The sequence below is a fragment of the Caenorhabditis elegans genome, chromosome III (assembly GCF_000002985.6).
Source record: "Caenorhabditis elegans chromosome III".
NCBI classification, from domain to species: Eukaryota; Metazoa; Nematoda; class Chromadorea; order Rhabditida; family Rhabditidae; genus Caenorhabditis; species Caenorhabditis elegans.
Genome location: NC_003281.10, coordinates 9,441,486 through 9,465,586, shown reverse-complemented (window position 1 = coordinate 9,465,586; position 24,101 = coordinate 9,441,486). Strand labels below are relative to the sequence as shown.

At 36.9% G+C, this 24,101-nt stretch overlaps 6 protein-coding genes and 4 non-coding genes across 22 annotated transcripts; 6 read left to right on the top strand and 4 right to left on the bottom strand.

The window, feature by feature from the left end:
- The first annotated feature begins 109 nt into the window (after positions 1 to 109).
- Positions 110 to 2,598, top strand: B0464.6 (uncharacterized protein). The gene is made up of 6 exons (NM_066682.8): positions 110 to 341; positions 386 to 542; positions 590 to 1,090; positions 1,242 to 1,992; positions 2,112 to 2,205; positions 2,263 to 2,598. Exons 1-6 carry the CDS (start codon positions 117 to 119, stop codon positions 2,464 to 2,466), a joined length of 1,932 nt encoding a protein of 643 aa, NP_499083.2. The 5' UTR covers positions 110 to 116; the 3' UTR covers positions 2,467 to 2,598.
- On the bottom strand, positions 2,580 to 8,979 carry spk-1 (Serine/threonine-protein kinase spk-1; the record flags this gene model as incomplete). Of its 4 annotated transcripts, none has more annotated exons than NM_001025963.6 (11): positions 2,583 to 3,480; positions 3,524 to 3,624; positions 3,672 to 4,394; positions 4,441 to 4,521; positions 4,893 to 5,069; positions 5,364 to 5,603; positions 5,655 to 5,963; positions 6,070 to 6,318; positions 6,372 to 6,486; positions 8,282 to 8,382; positions 8,871 to 8,979. In NM_001025963.6, the coding sequence occupies 11 exons, from the start codon at positions 8,943 to 8,945 to the stop codon at positions 3,327 to 3,329; spliced, it is 2,325 nt and encodes a 774-aa protein (NP_001021134.1). The 4 variants fall into 4 exon arrangements, with proteins under 4 accessions (NP_499080.3, NP_001021134.1, NP_001021133.1 ...); NM_001025962.4 differs by lacking the exon at positions 4,893 to 5,069 and having other exon boundaries at positions 2,614 to 3,341; positions 3,393 to 3,480; positions 8,871 to 8,973; NM_066679.5 differs by lacking the exons at positions 4,893 to 5,069; positions 8,282 to 8,382; positions 8,871 to 8,979 and adding an exon at positions 6,564 to 8,059 and having other exon boundaries at positions 2,580 to 3,480.
- A 577-nt stretch (positions 8,980 to 9,556) lies between these two features.
- On the top strand, positions 9,557 to 11,424 carry rheb-1 (GTP-binding protein Rheb homolog 1). The gene is made up of 6 exons (NM_066678.4): positions 9,557 to 9,650; positions 9,777 to 9,902; positions 9,956 to 10,052; positions 10,104 to 10,160; positions 10,209 to 10,335; positions 10,734 to 11,424. The coding sequence occupies exons 1-6, from the start codon at positions 9,578 to 9,580 to the stop codon at positions 10,875 to 10,877; spliced, it is 624 nt and encodes a 207-aa protein (NP_499079.1). The 5' UTR covers positions 9,557 to 9,577; the 3' UTR covers positions 10,878 to 11,424.
- Positions 11,425 to 11,524: 100 nt separating this feature from the next.
- On the top strand, positions 11,525 to 13,996 carry F54C8.7 (AH domain-containing protein). Of its 6 annotated transcripts, NM_181932.7 has the most exons (5): positions 11,525 to 11,606; positions 11,880 to 11,958; positions 12,742 to 13,030; positions 13,213 to 13,365; positions 13,422 to 13,992. In NM_181932.7, the coding sequence occupies exons 1-5, from the start codon at positions 11,528 to 11,530 to the stop codon at positions 13,743 to 13,745; spliced, it is 924 nt and encodes a 307-aa protein (NP_871661.1). In that variant the 5' UTR covers positions 11,525 to 11,527; the 3' UTR covers positions 13,746 to 13,992. The 6 variants fall into 6 exon arrangements, with proteins under 6 accessions (NP_871661.1, NP_001370276.1, NP_001254995.1 ...); NM_001382962.2 differs by lacking the exon at positions 11,525 to 11,606 and having other exon boundaries at positions 11,816 to 11,958; positions 13,422 to 13,995; NM_001268066.3 differs by lacking the exons at positions 11,525 to 11,606; positions 11,880 to 11,958 and adding an exon at positions 12,054 to 12,093 and having other exon boundaries at positions 13,422 to 13,988.
- Positions 13,997 to 15,655: 1,659 nt separating this feature from the next.
- F54C8.6 (uncharacterized protein) lies at positions 15,656 to 21,771 on the top strand (the record flags this gene model as incomplete). 4 transcript variants are annotated; one of them, NM_001268061.3, is made up of 7 exons in its annotated part: positions 15,656 to 15,671; positions 15,717 to 15,842; positions 18,983 to 19,050; positions 19,243 to 19,499; positions 20,296 to 20,525; positions 20,573 to 20,661; positions 20,987 to 21,178. In NM_001268061.3, the coding sequence occupies 7 exons, from the start codon at positions 15,656 to 15,658 to the stop codon at positions 21,176 to 21,178; spliced, it is 978 nt and encodes a 325-aa protein (NP_001254990.1). The 4 variants fall into 4 exon arrangements, with proteins under 4 accessions (NP_001254990.1, NP_001254991.1, NP_001254992.1 ...); NM_001268062.3 differs by lacking the exon at positions 15,656 to 15,671 and adding an exon at positions 17,255 to 17,331 and having other exon boundaries at positions 15,716 to 15,842; positions 20,987 to 21,771; NM_001268063.3 differs by lacking the exons at positions 15,656 to 15,671; positions 15,717 to 15,842 and having other exon boundaries at positions 19,021 to 19,050.
- Positions 15,917 to 16,018, bottom strand: F54C8.10. Its single transcript, NR_002640.1, has one exon. It is a non-coding gene; the product is annotated as a small nuclear RNA F54C8.10 (small nuclear RNA).
- Positions 17,728 to 17,829, top strand: F54C8.9. The gene has a single exon (NR_002642.1). It is a non-coding gene; the product is annotated as a small nuclear RNA F54C8.9 (small nuclear RNA).
- F54C8.11 lies at positions 17,728 to 17,839 on the bottom strand. The gene has a single exon (NR_052618.1). It is a non-coding gene; the product is annotated as an Unclassified non-coding RNA F54C8.11 (non-coding RNA).
- F54C8.8 lies at positions 19,575 to 19,676 on the bottom strand. Its single transcript, NR_002641.1, has one exon. It is a non-coding gene; the product is annotated as a small nuclear RNA F54C8.8 (small nuclear RNA).
- Positions 21,772 to 21,952: 181 nt separating the features above from the next.
- Positions 21,953 to 24,030, top strand: pir-2 (the record flags this gene model as incomplete). 2 transcript variants are annotated; one of them, NM_001268059.2, is made up of 5 exons in its annotated part: positions 21,953 to 22,258; positions 22,643 to 22,778; positions 22,826 to 22,950; positions 22,997 to 23,495; positions 23,542 to 24,030. In NM_001268059.2, the coding sequence occupies 5 exons, from the start codon at positions 22,227 to 22,229 to the stop codon at positions 23,827 to 23,829; spliced, it is 1,080 nt and encodes a 359-aa protein (NP_001254988.1). The 2 variants fall into 2 exon arrangements, with proteins under 2 accessions (NP_001254988.1, NP_001254989.1); NM_001268060.3 differs by lacking the exons at positions 21,953 to 22,258; positions 22,643 to 22,778 and having other exon boundaries at positions 22,910 to 22,950; positions 23,542 to 23,829.
- Positions 24,031 to 24,101: the final 71 nt, after the last annotated feature.

Below are 24,101 nucleotides of genomic sequence, written 5' to 3'. Positions count from 1 at the left end.
CGAAAACTCCCTCGAAAATGTTTTTTCTGTGATTTTTCTCACTAATTTGTTGTTTTAATATAAATATTAATCTAATCGCAAGCTTTACATCAACTCTAGTGTGTTACAGGTTCACAATGACTGCGGATTCACTCCGCGAACGACTGAAAAGTCAAAATGCAGACTATTCATTACTCAACACATCACAGGCATCAAACCGGTCAGCATTTGAAGACAAAATGTCCCCAGTGTGCAAGAGCAGATATGTGAATGATAATCAGAGACTAGAACAATCGAGAATAACAATGCTGGAAACCAGGATCAAATGGCACATCATTCTCTTAACTGGCTTCTCTATTGATGTAAGAGATGAAACTATTAATTTTTATTAACCAGTTTGTTTCAGCATTTGGTGCTCAATTCATCGTTTACCTCTGCAATTCTTCTTTTCGGATTCTTTCCCTCCTACGTAAATTCTAGTATTTCACTATTCGTCATAATTTATTCATTGATTATGATTGCATCGTACGCGTTTGAGATCAAATTCCCGAATGCCCTGAAGCGTAAGATTTTCAGTTATTCTAAAAAAACTTATTCTATCGTTTTTCAGAGCTGGTTTACAACAAAGTTCAATCAAAACCACCACGTCCAGAATCATCAAAAAGTACACCAATAGTGCCCGATGCTCAGAATGTGCTCGACACAAGTGTACAAAGCAATGACCTTTCTTGGGTTGATGCTCACCGTTTCGGTACTCCATCATTCAAATCAAGCCAACTTCAACAATCTCCTTCTCCAAACAAGAAGTCACCTTCATATTCACAAGTGATGTCAAATGTTTCAGTCTCAGACACTTCGGGAATTCTGGAGGATACCAAAGGGGGATGGAAAAGCCCGGCAGTTTATGGAAAATCTAATGAATCGATTCATACAAGAAAACAGCTTGATGTGCTTCTCCGATCTAATCAGGATGAGATTCCAGTCGATATGAATACTTCTACATTTTCTTCCATTTGGAGTGTATTTGGTTTAGGACGCAGTGGTCAGATAAGTGCGAATAACACTTGGCAGGTTTCTGAGGAAATCACGAATGATGGGAATACTAACTCATGTAAGTTGCATCTTCGGTCCACCATTTCAAAAAAAAATTGTGAAATTTTCAAGATTTTTCATTACAAAATTTGGTTGGTTTGGGAAATTTTGAGTCCGTCACTCCACCAACAAACTATGCTTTAAATCATCAAATTTGTATTATTTTTCAGCATACCGAATGAAAATTGGTAAAAATGGAAGAACGGAAGTAAAAATGTTGAGACGTGGCAAAGATGGAGAGATCGAGGAAGAGGATGAAGACGAACTTGTCCGTTTGCATAAAATACTGAATGCGGCGAAGTTAACTCCCGAAGGAAAGACTGGAATTCTGAAACGAAGCAATTCAATCGATCGTGCCGGGATTCGTAGTCGGCGTAGATCTCATAGTTCACCTGAACGATCTACTAGTACTGAAAATGAAATCAGATACCAAACTGGAGAATTATTAACGGAAGATCAGCAGAAAAGAGCCGAGTTTATGACTAGAGCCTGGATTCGCAACACAATTCTCGAACCATTGGCCGAACACATTGATAAAGTCAATAAAATACTCGATAAAGAGCATGCAAATCCTCCACTTCGTGTTGGAGTATCTTCTGTTGATGCTCTGAAACTTGCAGCAATTGAAAGAGATTCTCTCAAATCTTCAGATCTTCCATTCCTTCTTCCATTCCTCAGTGTCCATCCAAATCAAAAATATCTGATCAGTCGAATCAAAGAGCTTTGTGCCACTCAATTTATGGATGCATACAAATGGAATTCGGGTGGTTCAGAGCCAACCGATGATAACGATCAAATGACACGTCTTGTTCGCCGTGAATGGAATGATTCGTTGCCAACTGATGCAGTTCTCGTATTCGACATTTTTCTGGCTTATATGGATGCTCAACTCAATTCCAATTGTCTCGTTGGAGATAGTCGGTTAGTAATTGTTTTCTGGAATATATTAGATTTCAGTTAATCTGAAAAAAGTATACTTTTATAATCCTGTTTTAACGTTTAATTCAATAAATTGTGTTAAAAATTAAATCAATTTTCAGCCTTGACCAGCCATTCACCAGCCGATTCTGTGTCAAAAATGCTCAAAAACCATCATCTGCTCAACGTACTCCATTCAGTTTCTATCTTCACATGGTATGGCTTATAATAATTCACTCTTGTTCCTCCTCACTTCAAGAAATGTTTTTTCAGGTTACAAAATCTCCTCCACACGCTGAATTTGTGCACATTGATGAAAATGGATATGCAATTAAGTGCAACGTTCTCCGTCAATCACCCAATCTCTTCCGTGCTATCGCTCAATTTATTCATTTTGTGAAACATGAAAATCATGGATATCTGGATCAGACCTCAATCGGACCATCAGGAATTAACATGACATACGTCCTGGCGTGAAAAATTCAATTCAAGTTTTTATATGATGTTTATTATCGTATCCTTTAACAGGTTTTTATTTTCTCCCGCTTTGTTTTGTTGTTCTTTTGTTACGATCTCTCGACGACCACCCACATGAATCAATTATTTTTTATCTCGCTAACGTTACAAAATTCAATCATTTATGTCTACGAGGAAACCGAGATAATGAGAGAGAGAGAAGGGGAAAGGAAGCAATGAAGCACAGTAAAGATTTGAGAAAGGTTTATGCCAAATAGTTTGGGTATGTGAACAGACGGAGGAATATAAATGAAAAAGAAATGGGGGGAAAAGATGATCTACTGTTTGAGGCTGATAGAAGCATATGATGTTGTTGGGCAGAGGATAAGGACGATGTTCGTACAAAATAATTATATTATACCAGTAGCACTAAAGATCAAAAGGCGCTTCAACGAGACGCGCACGAGAGTGGCGCTAAACGTGCTTACTGCTCAGTCACTTCAGGAAGAACGGTGGTAAAAAAGAGAAAGGATGCGGTGATTCGATGTAGAAAGTGACAGGGAGAATGGGGAGATGAAGTAGTCGGATGATTGTTGAAATCCGAAACAATAAGTTAAACACTGTCTAGATTCAAAACATAAAAGTAAACACTCTGGAACAAAAGATTGGAAAATGCTGAAAAAAAAAATTAGCCCGAAGTGTTTTCTTTTCACCTATCGTAGGCAAGAAACGAGTAAAATTTGATTGAAAAAAGGAAAAACATAAAGATGAATATCGTCAAATTGACAGGAGAACATGTTTAACTCGGGAGATGTGCAAGAGGGCGTTGAAGAGTGACGAGACGGTGATGGAAGTGTTAACAAACAGGAGGGATTCGTGCACTACTGCAAATCCAGCTGAAAGCGTTCAATGTCAGAAATGTCGGTCGTTTCATTGTTTGTTATCACCCCCGATGGACCAGGTCGATTCATGTTGAACTCCTCCTCGTCGTCGTCGTCGCTGCCGCCCGCAGACCTGCTATTGGCACTCCTCTCGCTGCAATTTGCGTTTACATCCGCGTCGGTCCGAGCTTACGAACCTCGCCGATCTACTATCATTTTCGTCACGGTAAACTTCCTGATGCTCATTTCCGTCGAACGGCTCGGGAATCAATCCATCCGGAAACATCTTGCTCAGAAGCTGTAAAAATTATAGAGAAAATATTGAACAGACAATTAATATAAAACCTCAGGTGGACAATCAGATTTTGGCGCTCTTCCTCCAAATGGTAACAAGAACGGATGTTTCAATGCAATTTTGGCCGTAGATCGTTTCTCCTGATCGAAATCAAGCATCGGACGAAGGAAACTTTCAAACTGCTGCGCGTCTTCATGAGACCACTCGTATTTTTGTCTCAAAACCTCGTATAGTGACCATGGTTTAAGTTGGTGAATGTGAAGTAAGTGTCCATTTTTGTGGAAGAACTCTCTCCAATGTTTACCCTTTTTGTAAATTGACGGTGGAATTGCTCCAAGAAGTTCGGAAATGTGCGCAAGATGATCTTCATCGCGTGAATAGTTATCTCCTTGGTGTGGTTCAAACAAATAGTCACCGGTTGCCAATTCAAAAGCCATACACGCGGTACTCCAAATATCAGCTGGAGGTCCGTATCCTGAACCGATCAACACTTCAAGTGCTCTATACTGACGAGTTTGAATATCGTCCGTGTAGTGATGATTCACCCAACACGCGTTTCCGAGATCAGCGATTTTGACGTCGATGTCACAATATGGATCACCAATGTTGGGGCCAACTGGAGGAGCAGGCAGGATACCACCTGGAGGCAACTGGCTCATGGGCGAGCTCAGATATTCGGCGGATGGTGAGGCCAAATCTCCAAACTTGCTCTCCGGATCACTGAATGGAGTCAGCGTGGTTCTATCGAAACGATCAGGGCTCCTGATTTCCACCTGAAAATATAAATGGTTGTGGCTACAAAAATGAAATATATCATACCTTGTTTCTGTTTCCATTTTCATTGACAGTATCTTCCATGGTGACATCTTCCACTTGTGAAGCGTTGAAGTTCTCCAACTCCTGAAAAAATAAAAATTAAATTAATTGATTCAGATTTTTTTCTAAACTGAATTCACAACATGTTTAAGCTTATATATGATAAAAATTAGATACAGCACTGATGTATTTTCTGCAACAAAGACGAAACGACGAAAAAATGCAGACGGCATCCAGGGCGCAGCGGCAAAAAAAACCGAAACTAAATAGTCAGTGAATTTTAAAATAAAGAAACGGAAGGAGAAATGAGGTACGTGTGAATATACAAGCGTCTTCCGGTAATTTTGGTTGCAGAGTGGAAATAAGTGTGTGAATCGAGGAAGAGAGAGTAGAAGGGAACCATCATCATGTCAACACAACCAAACACTCACACCAACATTCGCATTCAGGATCACCTGTGTCAGATGATACGTCTGATTGCAGACGCATCCAACCTGTGGATAGAGAGATGGTGGTGGCGGTGGAACCGTTCTTGGAGACGATGGCGTATTCACACAAGAACTGCCTTGAAGCAGTTGGGGAATCGGACCATTGAAGAGCAAAGATGGAGGACGCATTCGGACACCATTTTGCTATATATCAGTTTTATCGTTTTTGTTTCGTTTTTTAAAAAATTATGATTGATAGAGTATAATCTTGATTTTTTAAAAATTACCAGCGTATTTCCTCTATTATTATTGCACATCGAAACTTTTCCAATGTTTGTCAACTAAGAAAATACTTTTTTATTTCTTTTTCTATCGTTTCAAAATTAAAATGTGAAATGATATCTTTGAAATGAACAGAGATATATTCTTTCAAATTTAAAAATTCAAGTATTGGGGTGCAATACTATTAGAAGAAGAACGGTATAGTGTTCAACTTACCGGTGCATTATTGTATGCCTCCTGCAGCCCATTAGCGTCCATTTTGAGGCCTTCGAGTCCAGCCAATTCCGCTTCCAACTTCTCTCGTTGTTTTTTGGCCTTCTTCTTCATCTTTTTCTTCTTGTTTTTCGTCATATTCTCCTGAGCCATTTTCACCAAATGATCCGGTGCAGTACTGACAGCCGATCCACTCATTTTCATATTCATCTTCCGGGCAACTACAGCATGTTGAGCCATAATCTGTAAAATTTTGAAAAATTAATTCCACAATTAATGGTTTTTAAAAAATACCTTGATCTCTTCTCGGCTCATCGTGATTAGCACATTTTCAGGTTTAATATCAGTATGAATGATGCCGCACTTTTCATGCATATATCCTAACGCCTCCAGAACTTGTCTGCATATTTTCCTAACTTGTTCCAGATGAAGTCCTCGATAATTTGAGCGTATAATCAGCTTTAACAGATTGCACCCAAGAACTTCAAACACCATAGCAACGTGCTGACCATTAATTCCCGTAACAGTGAATTCATCGAGCAATTGAACAACCTTGTGGCATCCGATGTCATTTGGATCAGCACTTCGTACGGATAGCAACAACTGAAATTATTCTCGTTTTATATTAGTCTTAATTTTTTTTTCTCGAGTCTCAGAGAATGTTGCATAAAAATCTATTGTTTCAGCACTACGTTACTTCAAAACTAACCTTAATTTCATCAAGAGCCGCTTCCGTGTAATGCTCCGCTGACTTCACTATTTTCATGGCAACAAATCGTTTGTCTTGAGTGTCCCACGCCAGCCAAACCGTAGAAAAGTGACCCCATCCAAGTTTACGAATCACATGATATCTCGCATTGAATACATCACCAATGTTGACTGGATGATATCCACCTCGTTTGTAATCACGTGGATCTTCTTGTTCTTCATCGTCAGATCCAAGTTGTTCTCCAGGATCCTGAAAATAAATATGTATAAATACAAAAAAATGAAATGCAAAAATCAACTCACCATTGGATCTTGGAATGAATCTGAATGTCCACCACCGCCGCCTCCAGGAGAATCACTTCGTCCGGGGCTCACACTTAAATCGTCCAAACGCTCTTCATTAGCATTGACTTCGGTCCTGAAAAATGTAAATTAAAAGACAGTTTCTGATTGATATTAGTAATACTAATTTAGTTAATGGAAAATAAATGTTACTTTTTGTTATTTCTTGGAATTATAGATGGACGAGGAATAGAAATAGAAGCTGAAGCGCATGCGGTTCCCAGATCATACTCGAACATCTGAATTTCGATATCTTCTGAGTCGTAAGAGGTAGCACTGTCGTCCCCGTCGTCGCCCGTTGAGGAAGACGATGTCGACGAGGAGACTGAAGAATCGATCGTCCCTTCACTCTCTTCACCCTCTTTTGCTGACCGCATTTCCACCGGAAGGTTATCGTATTTGGATGTGTCCTCATCGACAAGAACATCTTTTTCATTTTTATCGTCGTTCGAATGACACGACGCCAAATCTTCAGTTGCTGACTCTTCTGCTTCTTGTGATTCAATAGAGCTTACCGAATCAATTGATTCTTCGGTAGCATCATTCACATGAAAAGAATCATCTTGAGATTCAACGTCCTCTTCATCTGAGGCAGATACGCAAGAGTTCATGTCTTCATCAGAGCATCTTGAACCATCTTGTGATTGTAGCGACTGTTCATCGTCCTCATTCGAATGATCATTCTCATTTACAACACTTTTTTGTTGTACAGTTTCACCCTCTTCGCACAACGTTTCCGGTAGTTTACTGACTTCGGAAATGTTAGAGGTAACCATTAGAGCGTCTGATATATCGAAATTCGACGCGACGCCTCCATTATCTTCCGCACTAGCGAACACTAAATTAACTTCTGTCTCTTCATTTTGTGTACTCGTATTTATTTCTTGGGAAGAGATTTCTTCTTCTTCATTGGTCGAATTTTCTTTTTTATTTCTTTGCTTTACAAAGAAATAAAATCGATTCTGGTTGACCAAATCAACATTTATATGACAGGTTACGTCTGCAGATGATGCCAAAAGCTGTGTACAAATATCAGTTTCAGAATACGATTCGTGGTCATTCAGTTCTTCCGATTCCTCTGAATGAACACGAAAACGGCGGCGTCTCTGAACGGCTTCATCTTCGAATTTATAAAGTCGTTCTCGATGCTGGCTGAAGCCATTGAGCCATCTACAGAATAGAACCACAAACATGAATATGACAGTGGGGAAAACGTCAGTTAAGCTGAAGGAGCCGCCTGCTTCGACATCATTTGTTATACCCGAGTAATCGATAGCTGAGAGCGAATGTACTGCTCGACCGGCCAGCCTGACAGAAGAAAACTGGATTCAAAAGCAGGCGATTTTTTTTGAAATAGCGACCACGTAGAAGCGAGTTGCGACGCTTTGAGAGTGGGAAGGGGGATAAGGAAGATCAGCGGCGCGAGAAGTGTCTCGAGAATATTGGCGGCGGCCAACGAGGCGCGAGGAGCGACTTGAAGAAAACGCGATCGGTGTGAGAAGGAAGAGTGTTCAAGTGATAGTGATGTAATGATTGCGGCGCCCAACAAGAGATAGAGGAAATCCTGGGTCTCTCTTCCTTGTTTCAATCTTCAACTTGTCGGCCAGGTCGCGAAGAGGAGACAGCTGACAGAGAGAAAAGGCCAAGGTGAAGGAATAGAGAAGATAGAAAAGAAGGGACGAATGGATGGATGGGTGGATGGATGACGGACACACGAAGGTGGGATCATTTGAGACGAAGTGAAAAGACAACCAGTTGCTGTCATGAGAAAAGGACGATGCAACGATTACACCAAACAACTTATAATCATTTTGGTCCCGGTTTCAGCGATGTAATTAAAGCATATTAAAAAAAAAAACTCAAAATCTCACCTTTCCACGTGATTTGATCCGTTTGTTGTAACTGTTCCATTTTTCAAATTTGCGTTTTTCTCACCCGCTTGAGGAGATGTAGGCGTGTTTGGTGCTGTGGGCTGAAATATGAAGATTAAAAAAGCTTAATGGCAGAATTCTATTAAACTCACATTCAATCGGCGATATAGCCAATGTATTGAATGCAAAATACTAAGCATGCTCATAAATTTTCACTTTGTTTTGTTTTAAAACTAGTGTAAGAAAAGAAAATTAGTGGTTATCTCTACCCCTGGGTCATTAGCGGCTGCCACTGGCTCATAATGAAGCCGTTCTCATTTTACTTGAGGCAAAGGAGAAATCTAAGTTAAAACTGATGTGAGAATATATTAGTGGAGGGCTCGCATCCAAGAGAGTAAGCTCGGAAGTGCGTGAAATGAAGGGAATGCGACAGAGCTGTTTGAAGTTTTCAAATCTCTAGAGGCCATTAGAAAAAAAGAGTATTCTTTGGGTTCGATTTAGTGTCAGAACAGACTGAGCTTTAATTTTTCGAAAGTGTAAGTGTTTAGAAAAAGGGAAAACTTCTGAACAGAAACCGAAAAATGCTCACCTTTTTCTTATTGGTCTTCTTCTTCCTTTTCTTATTTGGCAGTGGTACTGTGCTGTTTTTTTCTGGTCCGCCCATATTCTACACTTAAACACGGTTCGTTTCACTGAAATTGATACAAATAAATAAAATAGGACTCATCAAAATTCGGGGAAAACAAGAAAACACTTCAGAGGAAAATGTTTTTGAGTTTTTAAAAGTTTGCGGAGGTTAATTGAACAACAAAAATGATGATAAAAAGATTATATCTGCCCGTACAAACATAAAATATAATTCTTGATAAGACCTATGCCAATTTCGAATGATAATAACGCTTTCAACGCGGAGGGCTCAAATTGGCGGCCGTTTTGCGCCAGAAATATCGATCTCGAGTTTGATCTGCAGGTTTGCTTGGGTACGGTGGGTTTGGCTTGCTGCCAAGAAGTGTATCATGCGCCTCCGTCTCTTATTTTCACACGCTCTCTCGCCTGCAATTCTCTATTTACAGTTGGTTTTTAGTTCGTTTTATCAGGAAAAAAGCGCATATTATTGCAAAAGTACATCATTTCTTTGTTTCTACATGTTAAATATTAATAGAGAATTTAAAAATAATGATGAGTGTTTAAAAAAATAATTTTTTTACTTTTCCCTTTTTATTTTATTTATTAATTTTTTATACTTCTATCAAAACTCAATCATTCAATATTCAGAATATACTCATTTTTGTGAAGATGAGCAGTTCGCTGCAATCAAATCGTCAGAGTCTGAATCGAAAAGTGGCCGTTATGGGATATCCTCATGTTGGTGAGCGTTTACGACAACTTTTTTTTGTAGAAAATCAAACATACCGGGAGCAAAATTGAACAAAGCAATGAAAAAATTAAAACAACTTTATTTAAACAAGGACATTCACGTTGAGAAACTTTACAGGAAAATCGGCGTTGGTACTTCGTTTCACACAAAATATTTTCCCTGAAAGGTATGAATCAACAATTGAGGATCAACATTCGAAGCACATAGCAGCGTTTCACAGGGACTATCATTTAAGAGTCACTGGTAAATTTTATCATTTTTTGAGCTTACTGAAAACTGATATTAGATATTTCCAGACACAGCAGGACAACAAGAATACACAGTTTTCCCGAGAAGTTGTTCCCTTGATATTAATGGATTTATACTTGTTTATGCAATCGATGATAGAAAATCGTAAGACTTCCGTTTTTTCTTTATTTGTTTTATTTAGATTTATAAATTCAGATTCGAAATGTGCAGCAACATCTATGAAAAAATCGTAAGAACCTATGGTGACACAAGGTATTTGAGCAGAAAGTAAAATTGCAGTCAAAAATCAAGAATTTCCAGCATTCCAATTGTAATTGTTGGAAACAAGACGGATCTCAGCACGCAAAGGGTCGTTCGAGCAGAAGAAGGTGAAGAACTTGCTAGACAATGGGATGCGAAGTTTGTCGAGATCACGGCCAGAGAATCGGTGAGTTGAATTTTTTTTAGAAAAAAGAGTACTACATACTTTTAAATTGTGAAAATTTAAATGTAAACTACGAATACATATAAAACTTTTTAGAAATTTTAAACTTATTTATGAAATAAAAAGTTTAGATTAAATGAGATCTATGAAAAAATCATCCAATAAACATTCTACGGATCGGTAATAAGATTTCTGCCGGAAAATGGAAAACTGCGAACATAGTGTGTTCATTTTTGCGTCTAATATGTGTCCCTCCCATATTTATTTCGCAATTTTTCTTTTTTCTGCAACCTCTCTTCTCTCTTCTATCTCCGAATAAAAAAAGGGAAAGCGTCTGCACCTCTCTTAGTCAACGTGTTCCTACAGGTTTCGACACGTTGCTTCATCCTTCCAATTTTCAGAATCGAGTGCATGAGGTGTTCGAATTGCTTCTCCGTGAGATAGAAATCTCGCGTGGAAATCTATCACCAACGGAGCGTCCAAACGGTAATTCACCAAAAAGGAATCCGTTTAAGGATGATGGAAAGCCGTGTAGTATCAGTTGAACACAGTTTTTTTTATTATCAATTTGTACATTGTCTCTTTTCTGTTTCTTTTCCCCAAAATATCTAGGCTTCCTTCACTGCTAGTGCCCTATTCCTTGCCGCTGGTCAATAATTATCCGCCTTCGCTCTTCTTCGCTTCCTCACTTTATTCGATAGATGCGAGACAAGATAAAAAAAATGAGATCAGGAAAACGTGGCTTCTTCTCTTTTCCTGAGAAATGTATATATTGTTTTGAAATTTGCGGAGAAAAAATCACTTTCAACTGGTCTGTTTCTTTCATTATTTTGGTTTTCTCAACTATTTGCTCAACTTTTTTTCCCATTTCAAAGTGCCTTACACCGGTTTACATGTCAACGTGATTCTTGTGAAATGGCTTTTTCCTAGGTATATAATTCCTTCACAATCATGATTTCTTTTTGTCAAATCTCCACTTTCATCCGGTTATTGTTTTGTTATTTTCTGTTTGTTTTCTTTTCCCGAATCTGTTTCGTTGTAAATACATCAGATCTTTTAAACTGTTAATGAAAATAAATCTTAATAGTTTTTACTGTTTTTCCTACTCATTCCACTCCTAATCTACCTGGTAGCTAGCCAAATTCGTATATTCGAAGTCATTCTTCTTTAGTTGTCATAGCGACTGTTTCAGATGATGACGGGCTCAACGGCTTCACCTCCTGAGCCATCTGCACCGCCCGCCGATTCACCGTTCGCACCGGTGACGCAAAACGGTTCGTTTGCCACGTGTTTAGGGATGTGCGGCAAGATTTTTCGGCGAACATATTTACAAAACTGCTTTTAATGTGAAATCATGGTAATCCGTGTATTGTCATATTCTAAATAAGCACTTTCCTACTTTTTCCGAAAAAATTTGCCACACAGCCATGCACGTTTTCACGTGAAATGCATTTTTTTTCATTTTCGTTAAATAGCATTTAAATATTTATTCCTCAAGAATAAATTTAATAAATACTTGAGAATGAATCGATATTTTTGTTTTCAAGACTCGTCACCAACTTCTGATTCGACGGAAACAATGAGCAGAATACCAACTGGAATAAAAGTTCCTGATGTTGTGGCCAAGTAAGTATTAAAAACGGAAAGAAATTATTTTTCACGCTTTTTCCGAGTACACGTAAAAGTCAAAAATATTTTTGAAATGTTTTATTTCGACATTTTTGAGCGCGAATCTTCTGTTTTGGTATTCATTATGATGCAGTAAGTTTTCAGGAATTGGCGGCAAAACCGTAGATTCGAGCGTTTTCAAGCATTGTTCGTCGTTTTTTCTAACTTTTCCCGTTGCTTTTAATGTTTTTTTAAAATGAAAACAAGTACAAAAATGCTCGAAAATCTACGAAACCGGCAAGAATAATTGAAAACGTTCGAATTTCTCGTTTTGCCGCCAATACCTAACGAGACCCAACGTTTAAAGGCGGAGCATTTTCATTTAACTCTAGAGCATCAATTTCAAATGGCTCAGTTTTCTGCATTCCTGTAATAATAAAGTTTTTTGGTACTTTGACATATGTTATCTTGGCTCTTCTTCTTGTCTTGTTTACCTTTGGCTACCGGTAGATTAAAAACCCGTCTTTTTTCAATATTTACTCTGTACATCTCATCCTCACTTACCTAAGCTTGCCCCTCCTCTCTACATTTTCTACATTTATTTTTTCGACCTAATCTTTTTTCTGACTTTCAATGGGTCTTCTGTCGAAGAAAAATAGTATTAAACTGTATAGGCAAAACCGCCAACCACTTACTACGCCAGTTTCGAAACGTCCATTGGAAAAATGCCCTCGGTTAGATAATTTCAGTATTTATAACTCAGTAAACTTATTTAATATTATAAATTAATTAAATTTTCAGCATCGATACGGCGCAAGTTGCTGCAAAAGTTGAGTCTTTCAAGAAATGGACAATTGGAACGTTTAAAAACTCGAAACAACAATTGCTGGAGCATATGGGCAAAATTGATAAAACTGTAGATCCAGAGTTCGAGGCACAATGCGAAGTTCTAAAGGATATTCATCGACGTTATGGTCTCGTCGTTGCCGCCGCGAAAAATTTCAGTCATGTTCTCACTCAAATGGCTGAAGCTGAGAAGAAACTTTCGGAATCATTTTATCAATTGTCAATGAAAGAAGAACAGATTAAGGCAAGTTTCAAAAAAAAAACACTTGAAATCGAGTTTCAAGCGCGCTCCATGGCCAGAAGTTGGGTCTGGTTAGGAATTTTTTTGAATGTTTTCATTTCTAAATTGATAAGATAAAATTTTAAAAAATAATTTGTTTCACCAATTTCGAATTTAAAATTATAAATGTAATATTTCTGTTTCAGGCACAATGCACCATGACATCAGAAACTATGAGAGGAGTTGGAGAGCAGGCTGCCTCATTGGATGCATGCTTGAGATACTTCATTTCTTCTATGGAAACTGTCTATAACCAAACAATTACTGACACTTTACACACAATTTATAATACTGAATCGGTAGGTTTCAACAGAATATTTGAGAGAAGACATTATATAACATGAAATAATTTTAGGCTCGCATTGAGTATGATGTTGACCGAAATGATATCTCAGCTGCAACTAATCCTCCACAAGGACAACTGACGAAGAATCTCCCAGTCGGTGCAACCGAAAAGTGTGAAGAGAAAAAAGCAAAGTATGAGAAGCTAAAGAATGATGCGAAGATCAAAATGCGATTGCTTGAAGAGAATCGAATCTCGGTGGTCGCAGCTCAACTCGAGAAACTCCAATCAGCACTCGCTGCATACTATTCGGGAAATGCGAAGCTCCTGGAAGCATCGGTTCGCGAGCTGAGCTTCCTTCAGTCTCCTCAACCATCTTTTATTCCAACCATGTGATTTCATTGTATGATATTCCTAACATTCCTGCCTTATTCCTATGTCACTTTTTTTCTTTTTTTCCCGAATTATTGCTTTTGACCGGGTTTGCAAGACACTGCTGCCAGGTTTTTTTCTGTGTATAATAGACGAACTAGGGGATTTTTAAAAATTATAAGTAATGTTCTAATTTTATGTGTCTTTTTGGTGGTGCCTACGATTAAAAACAAATATTCTTATAATACGATAAATAAATTTGCTACGCATTAAAAGCTTTGTTGTAAAAATTATAGAGGGTTCTAGAAAAGTGAACATTTCGCGGTGTGGATCGAAGAAAAGGAATATCACCCAGCGGCAAAATATGACGTTTTTACAGCAAAAATACGGTGCCCGGTCTCGACGCGAAAAGTTTTCGTTAAATGCAAAAAGGTGTGCTCCTTTAAAGAGTACTGTAATTAACTCTCGTTACCATTTTCAACTATGCTGTATTGAGAAAAGTGCAAATATCTAGAACTCACTTCCCGTTCTGTGGTAATATGGTTGTTCAAAAATAAAAAGCCGCATGGGATTATGTTTCCTTCCCGCAACATTTGCATGTCTTTCCACTACCATCCACACCACCAAAACATCCAGTCGGAGGTCCATTGTAGGAAGCCATAAAGCGTGTGTGACATGTCAATTATCTCTGCGTCTCTACCACTACCGTAATTAGACTCGCTTGGAAGTACCGCTATAAGAGACTATTGGAACTGGGGATGGAGCAGTAGATGGTGGTAGACCATGAACGGGCGGCACGTGATTTTCCATAAGGGGCGGAGTCATTCGTGCGCAGATGTGCATATTGTTCTTCAACGACTCCTTCATCCGAGAAGGTTTCCAATTCACACAACACTTCCAGGGAAATAGTCACTTGATTAAGTTATTCATTACTCCTGCTTCTTCGCAATTTTTGATTCGTGAAATTTGGACATTTACCATTGAGATCGTGGCGAGACCGAGAAAGTAAAATACCATGTTCCTAGAACTTCTAATTTTTTGTTGATGTATTACTTTTTCAAGCCTGAAAAATACAATTTTTTTTTTGTTTGAAAAGTTAGCAATTTTCCAACATTTTTATGATGTTACATTTCGATACTCATTGTCAGTTTTTTACCCATTTCGAGTATATTTTGTAAATTTCGGAACTACAGTAGTTATTAAAGACGTCGTTGTGCCGAGACCCTGCACCGAATTTTTGACGCAAAAACGAAAACTGTCGCATCTGGGTAATAAGGTAAACCACGTGGAGGATTCCAAGCGGAATCTAAACAAACAACATGAGAATTCAAGGTCAACTTTTGATTCGGTGGAATTCATTTATTTACTTACATTCAGGTTTTTGTCACACCTTTTCCCCGGTTCAATAATAAAATCAAGCTTTCCAAATAATTATATTAAAATGAAAAGTATATATTCCTCATCTTCAAATGTTTACTAAACTTCATGACTTAACGTTGTTCTTCCGTTCTCTTCCTCCCATTCTACATCCATTTTAATATATAAACATAATAATGCCCATATTTGTCATGTCCGCAAGATCTCTGAGTCTCTCAATACCCTTTTATTACATGAATCTTCATCCAAATTACTATGGACAGTTGGAACAGACGTCTAGAGTTTCACCGTACTTTGGATATAGTGTGTGGAATATTTTCTTTAATTTTTATCCTGATTTGTTCCTGTTATCTGCCAACAAGCAATTTTCTAACATTTTTGGAATGTTTATTTATGTAAATTTCTCTGTTCTGTGAAATGTCTGCTGTGATTGGTGACTATTTGACATCCACTTATTTTTTTTTCAATTGCTTTTCCCGCAAAGTTCCGTCTTTTCAATCAGTCTTTCTTGTTCTTGATTCAACTTATTCCTAAAATAGTTTTCTTATCTTCAAAACATGTCCGGTCGCTATGGTAACTAAATAAAAAACTGAAAAATTATAGTTTTCAAAAATTCAGAAGTTCAAAACCGATACAGTGCTTACATTGAAGCTAGAAGAAACTATTTGGAGCAATCAGAAAGTGAAGAAGATATCGAAGTTCGAACTATTCTGAGAAGACCACAGATTTATTCAAGAAGAACTGGTAAGTTAAATATAGAAAAAATTTAGTTACACCGACTTTCTTGTCATGTAAAATTCTATGTCAGAAATTAGTCAAAAAATTTGGAACGCTTCACGAATTTGCGTGTCATCCTTGCGCAGGGGCCATGCTAATCTTCTCTGTATTGTTCCAATTTTAGTATATGTTCTTGGAAGAACGATTTGTATGAAATATTATGGAATTATATAGGCACACCTTACAAAGTGACTGACAGTGTAGAGGTTTCGCCTATTACCAAAAATAAGACAGAGGTAGTTTATTGACTTGAGATTATTGATTGGGTATAACATTGGAAACACTCAGTGTTGGAAGGTCTCAAAAGGAAGGTCTGTAAATGAAATATGACTCATAATAGTCCGAAATATCCAGAAAACATGATTATGAAAAATTTTGAAAATTTTGAAAATCTTTTTAAAGTTGGCAGGTACTGGTGATTCATAATAAAATATAATTGTCAAAAAACGCGAAAACGGTTTCAGATTTGAAAATTTTCAGACAGTTGTGGTCATTTGCCAAATTTTTGAAATATTCATGTTTCTTGAAACTTTTTGGGCAATTTTGCATATTTGAACCCATATAATGTTAAAATACAAATACTCTTTTTTTTTGGTCAACTTCCAATATTAATATACTTTTGAAATTTATTGAAAATTTTTTAACGAATTTTCTATATTAATTATTTGCATTTAACCATTATGGGAATCGACAATATGCAAAATTATTTTTAATTTGTCTTTTTTTAACTAAATTTTTTGGTAAATTTGGCAATTTACCAAAACTTTTACAGAACATTTTAGGAGGGATTTTTCAGGAAAATATTAGAATTTAAATGTTTAATTTTTATATCTGATTTCAATTTATACATATTATTTAAGTTTTTGAAAGTTTGTGTTCTCAGTGCTCTCACAAATTTTACCAATTTCATACCTAATTTCTTCCAATTTCCAATTCAATTTTTCACTTATTCGGAATATAATTACCAAGCATTTCCCACGACTCTCTAATTCCCAATTGTTCCTTTTATTACACCGCATCTACCAAATGACAGGTGCGCGAAGTGTGTGTAAAGCTTTCCCGCTCGGATTTCTACCTACATCAGGGTCCCCGGAAATCGTGTAAAGACCCCCATCTTCACTTGAACCTCATCTATCCATCATCCTTCGTCTAAATATTTACATTTTGCCGCCTTGCTTTACTTACAAAATTCCTGTCCGCTTTTTTCCGTTTCCGCATAATATTCATAATCGGCAAACAGATTAATACATTTTGACATGGAATTATTAACAATTTCCCTTGTTTCTAATAAGCTTCCGCCATTATAATTTCTTCTTTCTAATAAGAAATTTAGAATTTCTAACTTTCCAAATTCTAACCAAACGCATGAAATATTTCAGCATGGTCTCCAGTCTCACCTCTGTCTTCCGTAATAGAAATCAAAATCCGGAGAAAAAATCAAAGGACAAGAAAGGAGGTAAGTAGACATCTGTTATCTCTGTTATTTTTAGTTTTGTCAAAAAAAATTGTCGGTTGGCAAAATATGTGCTGTTTTTTCTTCGATAGACTTTTTGGAGGTTTTTTTTTGACAAATATAAAAGTGGTGTTTTGTCAGTGGGGATTTTGAAAAAAAAATTCACATTAAAAAATTAAATTTTTTTTAAAATTAATGTATTCTGAACATTTTGGGCTCAATGTTTCTTAAATGCATTTTTAGAGCTCCCAACACATAGTGTTTCCAATGTTATACCCAATCAATAATAGCAAGTCAATAAACTACCTCTACACTATTTCTGGTAATAGGCGAAACCTCTACACTGTCAGTCACTTTGTAAGGTGTGCCTATATATTTCCATAATATTTCATACAAATTGTTCTTCCGAGAACATATACTAAAATTGGAACAATACAGAGAAGATTAGCATGGCCCCTGCGCAAGGATGACACGCAAATTCGTGAAGCGTTCCAAATTTTTTGACTAATTTCTGACATAGAGTTTTACATATATCTTCTCTGTATTGTTTCAATTTTAGTATATGTTCTCGAAAGAAATACTCTTAAAATAATCTAATTTTACCAAGAGCCATAATTCAACACTTCAAAAAGTTAGTAGTTGTTCTAAATTGTCAGCTACATTTTTGGCGAATTGCCAAATTTCTGAAAAAATAGTTTATAGATTTGTTGCCAACTAATTTCTGAATTTTGATCTACCGTAATGCTTATAACATATGGAGCGCCAGTGGGAAAACTGTTGGAAACGCTGTAATAGTGCTAACATGACCAAACAACATAGTGAAAGAGACACCACGAATTCAAGATCTGGCCGAATTACGGTTTCCGGATTTGACACTGTTCCAGATCCGGAAATCTACCAGATCTTGAATCCGTGGTGTCTCTAGTGAAACTTTTCATAAAAACTTTTATTGTAGTGTTGTAAACATATGAGAGTGCTTAAGCTACTCAAAAATACCCATTTTCCCGTAAATTTGGAAATATACCAGAAAAAATTTTTCAAAAGCCAAATCATTTTCGAGTCACGATAATTGGTAATTTTGGATTAATAATGTATTTAGACAACTTTCTTACTGCCGCCACTCCATCTTAAAATACAAAGTTTATACGAAAACTGCATGTTTCAAAACTGATTGGAATCTTTTTGAAATCTGTGCATAAAAGTCAGTACAAAACCAATCAAAAGTAGAAGATATTTCAAAGCTCATCCATCAGAAGAGCTCATCCAGAAGACGTTTCTCTTTTCCTATCTACGTCATCATCTAACACGTTCTCAACATCTTTACGCTCTCCTTGTCTCGTATACTCTATAGGTTTTCATGGCTTATTCTGGCATGGTGCCAATTTTTCTGTGCTCTTCGGGTTCACTGCTCCCGTTGCTTCTCCCTCCAACAGAACTCATCTTTGTGTTGTTACTTTCTTTGTACTTCTGAGATAGTTTTTTGGAAAGTTTTATGAAAAGGAGAGAATTGAGAAAAGGCAGCAGCAGCAACCTGAGAAATACTGTGCGTATGTTTTGTTTGACAATTTCCTACTCTTCTTATGCGGTGTGTCTCAATTGTAAATAGAGCGAAAAAGAGCAGGAGAACAACTCAAACTCATGTGAGATGTTTCAGTTTCGACGAGCAGCGAAGAGCAACCTACTACTCCCGCCATGGTTCTCGTTCCAACTGTAACTATTCAAGTATGTCAAAACTATATTTTTCAAGTAAAAAAATATAGCAACGAATTTTTTGTAACTTTGTTTATTAATTCAACTCTCAAATTAATAAAGCTCAAATTTTTTGAATTAAATATAAATTAAAATATATTTCGTTGTTATAAATACAATATTCCTAAACTGTATTCATCTTCCTAACTAATTTATGTATTACAGGAAGCACCAAAAGTGGTCGAAATCCCAACAAATGGGCTCCCAGAGCCTACACCCTCTAGCTCAGTTGTGCAAGAAATTGAAATTCTGGCTCCAAATGAGGACGAAGTGAAGGAGGAAAAACCATCGGATTGTACTACTTGCAAGAAAATTGAGAACTTTGTGATGCCTTATTACGAGAGTTTGAAAGCAAAGTATCAACAATTTGTCGTTCGTATTTCGGATCCAGCACTTCATGCAACTATACGCTCCGAGTTTGCGTAAGTTTTTTGGATACATTTTCTGGAATGTAAAATTTTCTTACAATTCTAAACAATAATACCAGAAATTAGTCAAAAAATTTGGAACGCTTCACGAATTTGCGTGTCATCCTTGCGCAGGGGCCATGCTAATCTTCTCTGTATTGTTCCAATTTTAGTATATGTTCTCGGAAGAACAATTTGTATGAAATATTATGGAAATACATAGGCACACCTTACAAAGTGACTGACAGTGTAGAGGTTTCGCCTATTACCAGAAATAGTGTAGAGGTAGTTTATTGACTTGCTATTATTGATTGGGTATAACATTGGAAACACTATGTGTTGGGAGCTCTTAAAATGCTGTCATTAACAATTTGACTCAAAACAGTCCAAAATATCTAAAATATCATGATTTTGAAACCTCGAATATTGTTCAAAATTTTGTTAATGCTTCCAGTCACATTTTTGGTAATTTGCCAAATTATAAAAACATTTGGGTTCCCTTCTGATATGGGTGCTCTCTAGAAAAAATAGTCATTAATATGCAGAACGGTGTTAAGTACACATGACCAAATCCCATAATAAAAAGCTCAACATTTTTGTCAGATATTTTTTTAAACATATTCAGTTAACGTATTCGTAATTTGCTAAAATTTTTGGAAGATTTCGCCTTTTGGAAATTGTTTGGGCAAAGTTGCCTATTTGAACCCCCTACACTAATAATAGACAAAATCTATAATAATTAATATACTTTCAAAACATTTGTTCATTCCAAAAAAGTTAAATTCCAATAATTTATTCTAATAATTTTCAGTGAATACTTCCCGAGTGTCCTTCTGGGCTTTGCAATTTTCTTCTTCGGAATCACATTTATTTCCTTTATCAAACTTTTGCGTGGTGTTTCTACACAACCATCATTCTTCTGTAGATACTTCTCCGGACCATTCTCACCATTGTTTGATGCTCTTTGTGAGCCGGATCCATATGTTTTGTCTGAAGAGTTACCAAAAGTTATGAGTGGATTGCTTGATGAAATGTTTATAAGTAAGTTAGATTTTATTTCGTTTACAGTAATCTCATGGCATTTTCAGCAATCTCCGAATTCTTCCAAACAATTTCAAAAGGTTTCACTGTGTTTGGAACTTTGTTCACTGCAATTTGGCATGGATTGTCCGAAAATGTACGTTTCATAAAAAGTAAAGCACACGTCAATAATGCATCGTGAAGTTCCAATTCTAGAAGTTGAGATTTTGCCGCTCCAGTCCTTTCTAGATTAAAAAAGTAATCCTTGAAAATCACATTAATGTGCTCAAATAACCTAATAAAACGTTTAACATTTTGCTGGATTTTTTCTAGTTTTACTAAAGCCCAACATTTCCAACAGTTTGGCAATTTCGCAAAACTTTTATTAAAATACTCAAAACCAACCAAATATGAAACTTTTATTATAATATTCGGACATGTAGACCTATTGTAAGTGTATCTCTCCCAATTTCAAATTTCAGGTCTTCTTTGGATTCCATGAGCTTGGAGAAAACCTCGGAGAAAACATAAACCACCTTCTACATTTTGTTGTTCAATTTTTCCATCAAATTATTCATTTAATTCTCAGTTCAATTGCAACTATTGCAGGGGCCATTGCCGGAGTTTTCACTTCTGTACATGATTATTTAGAGCCTCCACAAAATGTGTGGTAAGATCCTATTTGGAAATAACGATCACATTTTTTTCACAAAGTTCTAAAAAAAGTTCATAATGGAATAAAGTGTTGTGAAAAAAATGAAATAGTTTTTCCCAATAGTATCCATATTAGTTAAATATTTGTTAATTCCAGATTAGCCATCATATTATCCCTTGTCACATTTAGTCTTGCACCTCAAGATTCCAATTTTTCAGTTTGTATCACGATTTGTTTAATTTTAAACTGGAAAATAAGAGATAAACAATGCCCGAGATTTAAAAAAATTGAGTAATTATTGAGGTGCAAGAAACTAGAGATAATATTTAATAACCTCACTAGTGTGACAATTTGAAATTCTGTAGTCTTTTTTCCTGATAATCTTTTAAATTGCCTGAAGAAAGCCATCCCGCATGAATCCCTTGCATTTACTAACCTGTGTATTCTCCCCCATTCATCTTTCAGTTTTTCACTTCTTCAGGAATCATTTATTACAACAATTCTGATTCTCATCTGATTACAGACCGAACTCCTTCTAATTTGTACATATTTCTTATTTTCTTATGCATAAATTACTACTTGATCCAAATAAAATGTTCTTATAATTTTAATTTTTGTTCTTTGTCAATACTCAACGTAACGAATTGTATTTTAGATTTAACAGACTAGAACTATGCTTGTCGCAAACAACTTAAGTTCAAACTCCCGCTCGTTTTTCTTTAAAGGCGCACTGCATTCCTATTGTGCGATATCTCACCACGACAGCTGGCAGCCAAGTTTCGCGCCGTCTCGCACTCTCTCACGCGCAATCGATTGGCAAGCGGCTGCTGTCTCTGCCGCAATTCGTAATTCGCACTCTTTCTGTGACACAAAATTTATCGATTTGTGGTCGCTTCGAAAGTAAGCCGAGTTCGACATCATCTGAAGTCACTGCCCGACGTCTTCTTTCTCCGAAAATTCAAGTCCCGGACGGCAATATTTGGCAATTTCTACTCGACTATTCAGCACGCGTATCAAACCCAATCCATACTTTTCCGTTTGTTTTCGTCTTGCCCTTTTGAGTAAAAATGGTGCGCGTGTGCCGAGTAGTCCCTAAAGAGTGAGCATTTCATTATTTTTGTTTATTATTGGTCTTGTTTGAAGCTTTTCTTGGAGACTGCCAGATCAGAAGGCCAGATAAACTCCATGAAACGCTGTTTGGATTTGGCATTGATATATTTTTTATATTTTCGATAACATTTGTGGTCATTGCATTGATTCTCCGTTTCACTACCGCCTATATTCCTTCGTCTCGTTTTAAATATAAAGAAATTAGGAACATGCGTGTATGTTGGCGGTTGAGAGAGCAGTTGAAATGATTTGAATGAGAAAATTTCAAAAACCACTGCAGTCGCTGCCCTACACGATTTCAGTTAGGTGTGAGCGATTAAAACTTGTTATTGCTTTACATGTTTTAACCTCAAGTTTCATGTTTTATTTTCAGCTGGTCTAAATTTCAACCGGTTGGCAATGTCATTCCACGAACCCGATTCATTGTTTTCAAGACACCAATCAACAGTCAGTTATCCACGAAAATTCATAAAGAGCAGAGATTCACAACAAATGATTTATTTCGACAGGTAAACTGGACACATTGTTTTCCCTACATAACAATATTTTGTTTCAGTTATCGGAACGTGGTCAGTACCTTGGATTAGTGGTCGACTTATCAGACACGGACAGATACTATGATAAAAAGGATATTACTGGCATGTGTGTACAATATGAGAAAGTCAACTGTCCTGGGAGAGGGTAAATCACCAGATACCGTATTGAAACTAATAAAATTAACTTCCAGGTTTATCGAAAGAGATGATTGCGTTGAGTCCTTCCATCAAGTAATTCAAGATTATACTGACAAATGCGACGATCCAGATGCTTTGATTGGAGTACACTGCACTAATGGTATTAATCGATGTGGCTATCTGATCTGCCGTTTTTTGATTGACCGGCTTGGATGGAGTTCACATGAAGCAATTGACGCATTCGAACAAGCCAGAGGATATTCGATTGAAAAGGGAGCATATGTGATGGCTTTGCACAAGGCTGCTAAAGACAAGCGAGATAAACAAGTGGATTCGGATTCCGACTCGTCTGAGCGCCAAAGAAAGAAGAAGAATAAGAGAAAACACCGTGAAATTGTGGAACATGAAAATATTGTGCTCATTAATACAATTATTGGCGAGTTGGGAAGTCAAGCTGCCAGCGTATCTGGAACCGACTATCAAAATTCACCAAACGGAGTATCCGTGGACCCAGGACAACCACAACCGCACCACTGGGGATTCGCTATCAAGGTAATAGAGTATCACATCTTTATATTCACCAAGTAATTTTTTGCAGAGATCGAAATACGCTCAACTCAATCAACCTGTTGCAAACGGAGCCAATACACCACCTGAGCCGTCAGAAGGAACACCACAAGAAGAAGAAGAGTTCGAGGAAGACTTTGAAGAGATTGAAGAAGAGACGGAAACAGAACCAGGAAAAGGGCAATCAGTATCATCTAAAAGACGTGCACGAAGGAATAGAATGCAAAAGTACATGCAGGTTATGCAACGCGGAAGATTCCATGAAATTCAAGCTATTCGAGAAGAGGTCGCATTAAGTCACGGCAGTGCCAGAGATTAGGAGGCAGTGCTTCGTTCTTCTATTAAATTTTTTAGACTTTGTGAATCATTTTGCTCAATCATTTTCGTCTCCACAATGTTCTCCCTGTTCAACTTTTGATCTTTTATCGTTCCACTCTTGTACCTGACTTTAAACGTGCACTACGCACATTATTCATATTGTTATAATTAATCAATTTTTATGAACTTTGTGATAATTCCATTTTGTGTGTTGTGTTCTTTCAAATTTCTAGGACTTGAATATTGAATACCTGTTCGAGCTACGGACCAGGC